At 27.0% G+C, this 9,886-nt stretch overlaps 1 protein-coding gene across 1 annotated transcript in view; it reads right to left on the bottom strand.

Moving 5' to 3' along the window:
• Positions 1-915: 915 nt before the first annotated feature.
• LOC125024827 (DNA ligase 1-like) overlaps positions 916-9,886 on the bottom strand; it is a 31,867-nt gene continuing 22,896 nt past the window's right edge. The window contains exons 10-25 of the mRNA XM_047612592.1: positions 8,962-9,054; positions 8,318-8,418; positions 4,400-4,479; positions 4,125-4,297; positions 3,777-3,997; positions 3,521-3,649; positions 3,265-3,404; positions 2,870-3,071; positions 2,543-2,749; positions 2,211-2,427; positions 2,006-2,112; positions 1,716-1,844; positions 1,542-1,630; positions 1,300-1,408; positions 1,103-1,195; positions 916-966 (exon numbers count right to left, since the gene is read on the bottom strand). Of these exons, the coding sequence (XP_047468548.1) occupies positions 916-966; positions 1,103-1,195; positions 1,300-1,408; positions 1,542-1,630; positions 1,716-1,844; positions 2,006-2,112; positions 2,211-2,427; positions 2,543-2,749; positions 2,870-3,071; positions 3,265-3,404; positions 3,521-3,649; positions 3,777-3,997; positions 4,125-4,297; positions 4,400-4,479; positions 8,318-8,418; positions 8,962-9,054 (2,141 nt within the window). The remainder of the gene's footprint in view (positions 967-1,102; positions 1,196-1,299; positions 1,409-1,541; positions 1,631-1,715; positions 1,845-2,005; positions 2,113-2,210; positions 2,428-2,542; positions 2,750-2,869; positions 3,072-3,264; positions 3,405-3,520; positions 3,650-3,776; positions 3,998-4,124; positions 4,298-4,399; positions 4,480-8,317; positions 8,419-8,961; positions 9,055-9,886) is intronic.

Genomic DNA, 9,886 nt, shown 5'->3' with positions numbered 1-9,886 from the left:
TTTTATTGTATTCGCTTCTGAATAAAGACTTGTATTATATTCTGTCCACCTTTTCTTAACTTGGTTTAGCTCTATCAACATTTTGTTGTGATCATCTCTTATCTTCTCACGCTGTTCCAGATATTTTTCTCTTCTTGTTCTATACATCTTTTGAATCTTATCGTTATATACCAATTGAATATATATATATATATATCTCAGTATTTAGGAATTTTATATCTTTACCTCTTGGTAATTATACAGTTATTCAATAACCGATATATACTGATCGACAGATAATGAAAAAGGTTCACCCCCTCATTGCTATAGAACTTGTCTTTGATTTGCTTGTCATATAATATATATATATCTATATCTATATCTATTATAGTTATATGGAAATATAATAATATTTATATTAATCATACAAATGATTAGTTTCTATATTTACAATATCAGTGAATTCATCCCCAACCTACATTACAAATATATTTCTTAAATCTTTATTATGTTCATGTAATTTATATTACAAGCATATTTATTAAATCTTTATTATATTCATTTCATTTACATTACAAATATATGTTTTTAAATCTTTATTATATTCGTGTCATTTATATTAAATATATGATTTTAAATCTTTTATTATATTCGTGTCATTTATATTAAATATATGTTTTTAAATATTTTAGTGTCATTTATATTAAATATATGATTTTAAATCTTTTATTATATTCGTGTCATTTATATTAAATATATGTTTTTATATCTTTATTATATTCATGTCAATTATATTAAAAATACGTTTCTCAAATCTTTATAATATCTATTTACTTTTCATAATATGAACCCTTAGGACCATAGAGTCATATATATTCATATATTGGATATTCCAGTCATATACTGGATATTCCATTAATATTATATTATCTATTTTTATTTCTTATTATTTTTCATCTGGTATTGGTTATTGTAGAGGTCTGCAATCTGAAAAAAAGAGAAATATTAAAATTGAAAGAATAATATTTATGGTTATATTGCAATAATAATTTATATATATATATATATATATATATATATATATATATATTATATTTTTGGCTATGTTTTCATTTTTCTTTACCTGTACTGCATTTGTGATTTCTTTAGGATTTTTATCATCACGAATTCTTACAAATCTTGGAAATCTCAAAGAAATGCCCTTTTCTGGATCAACCTATAAGTATAAAATTAAATATCACCATTAGAAATAATATTTGTTTTTTTTCTAAAATATAACAATATCTCTATTAAATAATTTTAATATTCGTTAAAACATACCAGTCCTACTGCAGCTTTGTATATAGGTGAAAGGGAAAGATCTGCACACTTAATCTCCCAAACTTTCACAGGCTTAAACCAGTGATCAGGACCAGTACCATTTTCATAACTAGAATATAATGAAGAATATATTCATATCAATTTTTTAAAAGAAATATATACTTGTTCAATTCATACCACAGTAAAAATTATTCATTAAAAAATATAAATGATACGGTCTATATAATAACCTAAATACAAACCTATAATTAGTCATTGGTTTTTCTACAATGTATTGTTGGAAAAGGGTAGAACATTCTTGTAAATTTTGTTCTGTAAAACCCGTACCAATCTGAAATGTAAAATTGATATTTCAAATATGAATTTCATACTCATTTGTATATCAATATTGAGGATATTAAGAAAAAACAACATACCTTGCACAAAGACTGGAATTTGTCTTTAGTTTCATCATAGCAAGCTACAAGAAACTTTCCATATTGCCCAGTGCGCTTGCCTTGGCCTAAATAGCCTCCAATGACCACAACATCAATTGTATCCCCCATCTGGAATTATTACCAGTTAATTTGTATATATATATATATATATATATATATATATATATATATATATATATATATATATACATGATTAAATGACAATCGATGTAATATACAAGAACTAACAAGTTTATATATATATATGAAAAAAAAAACATGAGACATACTCTATTAAGGTAGTCCTTCTTCAATTTTAACCATTTGTGTGATCGTTTTCCTATATCGTAAATAGCATTCACATCCAGAGATTTGATCATGAGACCCTCACATTTTTCTGAAAATTCACATTTATATATTAGCAATAGTGATTTTGATAATATGTTGATTTATAATATCATGTTTTCCCATGCGAATGGAATAAAGTAGATTCACCTTTAAGGGATTCCTCCATAAATTCTTCAATATCTTCTGTATTAGTGGAGTCCATATTCTTTGCAAAGATAAATCTCCCTTCTTTCTCTTTAAAATTATTTCGTAATAGAGTACGACGTATCTCGAATGACTTCTTGACCAGTGATTCGCCATTCAGATAAAGCAAATCAAAGGGAAATATACATATGTGTACTTTGAGATCCTTTTCATTAACACCCTGATAAGTAAAAAAACATATTTTTTTTTAGATTATATTCGAGTTTTATATTTGTAATATTTTATGGGATTTCTATATATGTATATATAATTGTAAAGTTAAATGTATATATTACCTTTCTCTTTCTGGTACTTAGGACTTGGAAGGGTAAGATTTGCTGGTTTTCTTTATCCCAAGCCACAACCTCCGCGTCAATGATACATGATTTAACATCTTTTCCCAATACATTTCTCAAGATGGAAATAACATCGGGATATTTGGTTGTGTTATTTTCTTGATTCCTACTATATATATTGATTGTACCATCATCCTTTAAATGGATCTGTAATATATATATATATATATATACATATATAATATAAACGAATAGATATAAATTTAATTTAAAAAAGGTGGTTATATAAAACAAACTCTAATTTATTAGAAGTAAACATATATATACCTGTGCTCTCTCCCCATCATACTTGAATTCACAAGTAAACTTGACATTCTCAAAACGCTTCAAGACTTCAGAAATTCCAGTAGTAGGATGAGCTAACATCGATTTCAATGGAATTCCAGGGGTAAGGGAGCAGTATTTGGGGAGTTCCTCAATCCCTTCGGTTAAAAGGATTGGTATGATCTTATCATATGAAGGGAATTCACTGAAAATAAGATATAATATATATATATATATATATATATATATATATATATATATATTAAATATGGATATTTAATATATAGTAACTTGAAAAATATTATATATTAAAATACTGTACCATATAACAACCAATGACACTTTTAAAAGTGCTAACATTTTTTTTTATATAATTAAACATTGATCACAATTCTTACTTGTAGATCGTGCTTAGTATTGTACCGTACTTTTCAAATTGTTTTTTTAACTGTTTTGAACCTATTGTTTTGCCCGCATTAATAATATTCGGTGGATATTTTTGACCTGGAGGTGTAAGGTAGTTAGCTTGGGCTATGGCCTGAAAAAAAATATTTAATATTATAAAAAAGGTTATAATATTAATGTCTAAGACTTTATAAATAATATAATATACAATATTTGGTAATGTTGACTTTGATTAAACCATAAACCCACCTGCAGAACCGACTTCTCGGCCAAACCAATGCGAAGTTTTCCATTGAGAGATCGGACAAGATAACGGGATTCGGAAGCTCGACAGGCAATATATATATCCTTTATCTTGTCAATCTTTTTACCGTGAGCCTGTATGAGGATATAGAATATATCTTGCTTCAATATTATATATATATAATATATATATATATATATGTATGTATGTATATAAATGATGTTATATTTAGTTTAAAATATATAAATTTATATAACCTACATCATTGCCAGCTAGAGATGCAATTTCTTTCAGCTGGTCAAAGAGATCTTTTACTGTCAAATTTGGCATATTTGTGATTCTTTCAGTCGAATGGCATTGTTCAGCAACAATACCGAGATCACCTTTCTGTTTTCTATCTTGTTTAATCTTCTCAATACTATGTCTTGAAGCTTGGGCAATTGCTCGCATAAGAATATTTTCTCCTATACCCAGCTCGGTGCCTAAGAAAAAAGAATATACTTGTTGGATATATATATATATATATATATATATATATATATATATATTCTATCAATGAATAGATCAAATATTTTATTATTTTTTTATATATTACAAACTTCAACATACCTTCAAAGGCAGGTGCTATTTTATTGAGACATAGGTAGACACAACATAATAAATCATCTGGAGACAAGACAATAACAGATCTGAAGAAATTTGCCAATGTCTCAATAATCTTCAAACGACCGTTTGTTTTTTCAATCAATTTCATAGTGTTGACTAGAGCCATATAAGGTGTCCTGAAATTGTAAATATGTAATTAAACCTCTTAAATATAACCAATAAAAGTGTGTTCATTTACGGTAATATTAAATAATTAACATTATACAAAGGATTCTTACTCTTCACCCTGCTTCCAGAAGGCATCGTTAATGGGATGATAATTGTCCTTAGAAGGATCATAATCTAGCCCAAGTTCCAGCTTGGAGTATTTTTGGGCAGGTGGTTTATTATCATTATCTGGATATCTTTCGGTCTCCTTTTCCTTTTCAATACAATCATTGTTTCGTTTCATGTTTTATATTTTATACAAATAATGAAATCAAAATATTAACTTTTATATAGATATTTATTTAGTTTCAATACTATATTTCTATATAGTCACTTATTTAGTTTCAATACTTTATAGATACTTATTTAGTTTCAATACTTTATAGATACTTATTTAGTTTCAATACTGTATAGACACTTATTTAGTTTCAATACTGTATAGACACTTATTTAGTTTAAATACTATATTTCTATATAGATACTTATTTAGTTTCTATACTATATTTCTATATAGATACTTATTTAGTTTCAATACTATATTTCTATATAGATACTTATTTAGTTTCAATACTATATTTCTATATAGATACTTATTTAGTTTCAATACTATATTTCTATATAGATACTTGTTTAGTTTCAATACTAGTTTCAATAATAAATCTATAGAGTAGGTGAATTGTAACGGTCCTTTGATATATTTTTATATGTATATGAATATATTAAATTATATATGGATTTGGATTATGTTTTAGATGATGAATAAGATATGAATATAAATACTCTATAATATACTCATTATATTTATTATATGCCCATGGATAGTATACAATTTATATTTCATTTTTATATATATATATATATATATATATATATATATTGTTGGTATTTAATGATTATATATCGTTGGTATTTAATGAGAATTTTCTAATTTTATCTGACATTCATTACATTTGATAATACACGATGGTATGTTATATTTTTGACACATGGGACATTGAATCATAAATCTTTTACAGTCATAGATACTTGTTGGTATTTTAGGTATATCATAGTGAGAACCATGTGATGTTATTGAAGGTGTACATGTTATCGATTCCATCTGGCAAATTTTACTTTTTCTGGGTAAAGTGTTAGAATGATAATATATAGGGTTTGGTATACGATAAATACTTTTGGGTACATCGTAAGTCGTGTTAGGGGCTATTTGTCTCGGGTCCTTGTATTGTTCGGTATCCTTTGTTTTATAATAATCCTTTTTTTCAGATACCTTCTGTTCATTGGCTGATAGTAACATATAATTATTATTATTTATCTTCCTATTCATATCAATATAAACATGTTCATCAATATCGTCATATATGTGTTCTTGAATTGTATTTCGATTTATATTAGTAGATATATTATCATTCTTAATGATTCCGTTCATATAGACGTGTTCGTCATTCTTGTCGGGAATAATCATTTTAGCATCCATATTTTTATCAAGTTTTGAATACCAGTCTAGCGATTTACTTCCATGCGTAATATTAGGAAGTAAATCGCTTACATCTATATTATCATATACGGTACCTAGACAATTCCTAAATTTGTTATTGTCAATGTCAATGATACTGAAGAGTCGTTTGAGATTAAATATTTTACTTTTCGTATCCTTTTCAGGACAATAATCTATAGACATGGATTTACATAATAACAATGCACAGTTTGTTTCATTTTTCTTGTTAGTAAAACTAAGACTCATATTTTTATTTTTTGCATCAATCAAAATAGGATTATCTGTCGCCTTGGAATATTGAAGATATTTTTCTTTGGATATTAATAGTCTTGCCGCATCCTTTACTAATTGTAAATTTGTATTATTTTGTGTAAGATATTCATAAACTACAATACCGGCTGCAATCGGTAAACTAAAAAATGATAAATCATGTTTAATCAAAATATCCAAGGATAATGATAACTTACATTTTTGTATTAATCTGAGGAGTGTTTTTTTCTTTTTCAAATGTCTATCGCTATATAACTTATTAAAACAACATTTATTCCACAAAAAATCTAATATATATGTAATTGTATCACTAGAGATCTCCTTATTCTTCTTCTTGTATTTTTTATTTAGGTATTTATATTCTTCTTTGGTAATATAGTGCAGATGAAAACATTTCTTAATCATTTCATTTTCTATAGTTCTTATAGTAGCTTTATTCCAGCCTTTATTTAAAATAGCAAATGTTAATATGCTGATTGCATTTTCATGTAATAAATCATCTGTAAAGCAATTTTCATCACCTTTAGTATATGATGTTAATTTCATAACATTGCTTACAGAGTATGTTTTATTATTCTTTAAGAATAACAAATTATCATTACCTTGATTATGGATACAAGTAATGATGAGAGATATTTTATTTTTTATCATTTGTATATCTTGAGTCACATCTTTACCAAAGAATAAGATTTTATAATTGGTATCGAATATAGTGTTTGACATTTTAAATTAAGGAATAAGGTCGTGTTCCTCTTTTAATATTAGTTTAAAAAAAATAAGATTTCAAAGTCGTTTCCCTCTTAATATTATTGCTCTAAAGAACTTTAGAGGATAATTAGCAATATCTGCGATAATATCCGGTAGCCGGTTTCTATCATACGAGTCTATATATAATGTAGTGGAAAGTATATCGCGGGCCTTTAATCCTCGTCCTTGACTTTCGATGATGATTGATTTCAATGCATTATTGTATTGTGTTTTATTTTGATATGAATATTCTTTTCCACCATTATGGATATCATTGACGTTCATATCTCTGACAGTAATATTGTCATTTTTATACACTCTTCCCCTTACAATAGTATTGTTTTCACGGTTGGGTCTAATTTCAATTTTAACAGCAGGGAAGTTTAACAGGTAATCAGCTTTAGATTTACTCAATTTTACATTTATACCCTTTTCTAATAATAATCCTAATGCACAGTATAGTGTTAAACAAAGAGCCTCTTCGGATGCATGTGTTAATACTACTCCATCGTTTCCGTATGAGGATTCAATATTTCTTTCAGACAAATCGTTTCTCGATATTGGATATCCAGCTTCTGTTAGTGCATTCAATAATCCCCCCATTGATGAATAATATATATTTCCATATTCTCTCATTGTTTATATACGAGTGTTATGTTCAAATATATTTGTTTCTTCTTTTATATTCCAACTCTGGTAAAGTATATAAAAACAATTATATCATAATATACAAATATTTTATTTATCTTGATGAATGTTGTATATATATAAAACAAATATATATATATATATATATATATATATATATATATATATATACTTGTTTATTCATATACAATTTCAATTATATATGGGACATTTTTTCAAGTGAATAGTACAATATTTACAAGCAACCATATGTCTACACGGAAGATATAATATATATATATATATATATATATATATATATATATATATATTATAACTCATACACATTTTATATATATATATATATATATATATATATATATATATATATATATTAGTTAATATATATAAATCAAGATGTGATAGGATTAATTATATAATATATATCTTGTCGACAAATGGGACAATACTTCAACTTATAAGTACAATATTCACAGGCAACCATATGTTTACACGGAAGATACATTATACATATATTATTAACCATACATATTTTACATATATGATCTTTCTGAATTTGTTCAAGTAAACTTTCTAGATTATTTGCTCTGGGTAGAGTTTCTTGAGATGCAAGGATTTCCATATTCTCTATATTGGGTAGAGTTTCTTGAGATGCAAGGATTTCCATGTTCTCTATATTGGGTAGAGTTTCTTGAGATGCAAGGATTTCCATATTCTCTATATTGGGTAGAGTTTCTTGAGATGCAAGGATTTCCATATTCTCTATATTGGGTAGAGTTTCTTGTTCTGTTTCAGGTGGAAAATACTCAATAATATCCAGGTCAGGTACAACAAGTGGAGGAAACTCATCAACATGTGGTTCGGGTATAACTTTTATCAGAGTTGAAGGAGGTACGATTATATATGGTTTGTCTATTCCAGATACAGGTACTGAAGATGTAGGGGTTTCACTTGTTTCACACAAATTGCTTAAAACTGATAAACCAGGAGGATATAAGCTTTCTCCCATATTGTTCACAGATGATGATGGGGACTCGATTATAGATCGAATCGACAGAATATATGCATCTTTTGTTTCATTTAATAGACGTCTAATGATGGATGGTGGATCAGGAATATTTGGATTTATCTTTTTAATATCACAAATAAATGGTTCTAACCTTAAATATGGCCAGCCGGTCTCATCAATATGTTTTTTAAGAGTACTTTTAACATCATTTATAGAATATCCCATGAATAATATACATTTGACAATATCTAATTTCATCATTATATCCATATGATCATCATATGATTTATATAATGTAGGATCATATTGATCTTGAATATTGTTAACAAATTTTTTTCCTTTCTTTAAAAGGAGATGGGTACAATTTGGATACCATTTAGCATGTTCATGCCACGGTATATCCTTTTTCTCCCAGTTACCAATAACACCCAAACAGGAAAAGCAACGAACGCGGTCACCCAAACCTTCATAATAGAATCCAGCTTCGGCAAGAGTTTGTGGTTGTGGTTTTTGGTCAAAGCATTTAGGCCAGTTATTGAAGCTCGCTAGTCTCTTTTCTGTTGTAATAAATCTCAACTCATAATGTAAATACATGTGTCTTATGATATCACCTGTGGTATCTTCCGTCTCTGGTATTTCATATATATCTCGATGTAATAGTTTTTTGAAAATGTTCTTCTTTACGATAGGAACATTACTAAATGCTTCCTCATTAATAAGAGGACAACTAGGGGATACACGTTGATGTATTTTTCTTATTATATCGCCTTTTTCAAGGTCTTTTATTTTTATTTCACAAAAGATACATTCAATATGGTCTCCTTCATAATAAAATCCATCAGCAGCTAAATCTATAGGAGATATCCAATCGATATGCCTACCGATAAATGTTTCTAATCGAAACTGCTCCCATTCTAAACCGTAACCCCGGCCAAATGCCTTATTTATCTGAGGCGGCTTAAAAAACTTTTCAATATTTTCAAAGGAATGTAGACTTTTGCGCAAACAGACATTCGGGGCTTCTCTCCTTATGAATCTTTATAATATCATCTGATGTTTTGATAGTTTTCAAATCAATTGTTAAATCACAAAAAAAACACTTTATATGATTGTTAATATAATAGAATCCAGCTTTAGCCAGTAGTCTATAGTTGATGGGTAATCTGTAATATCCTTTTGTGATACATTCTTTGAATGTATTCTCTCTGTTCTGAATAAGGATTAACTCTTTATCTCTATTATTATTATTCATCATAAATATGCAGTCAAATGTATATGATAGAGGGTGACTTGTTTCTGTCGTCAAGCATAACTATTTTCATTGATATATATATATATATATATATATATATATATATATAATAGTAGTATATTATCATATACTGCTCA

Source organism: Penaeus chinensis, unplaced genomic scaffold (assembly GCF_019202785.1).
Source record: "Penaeus chinensis breed Huanghai No. 1 unplaced genomic scaffold, ASM1920278v2 CTG_6288, whole genome shotgun sequence".
Lineage (NCBI taxonomy): Eukaryota > Metazoa > Arthropoda > Malacostraca > Decapoda > Penaeidae > Penaeus > Penaeus chinensis.
The sequence above is the reverse complement of the archived record's forward strand: the minus strand, read 5'-3'. Positions and strand labels throughout refer to the sequence as shown.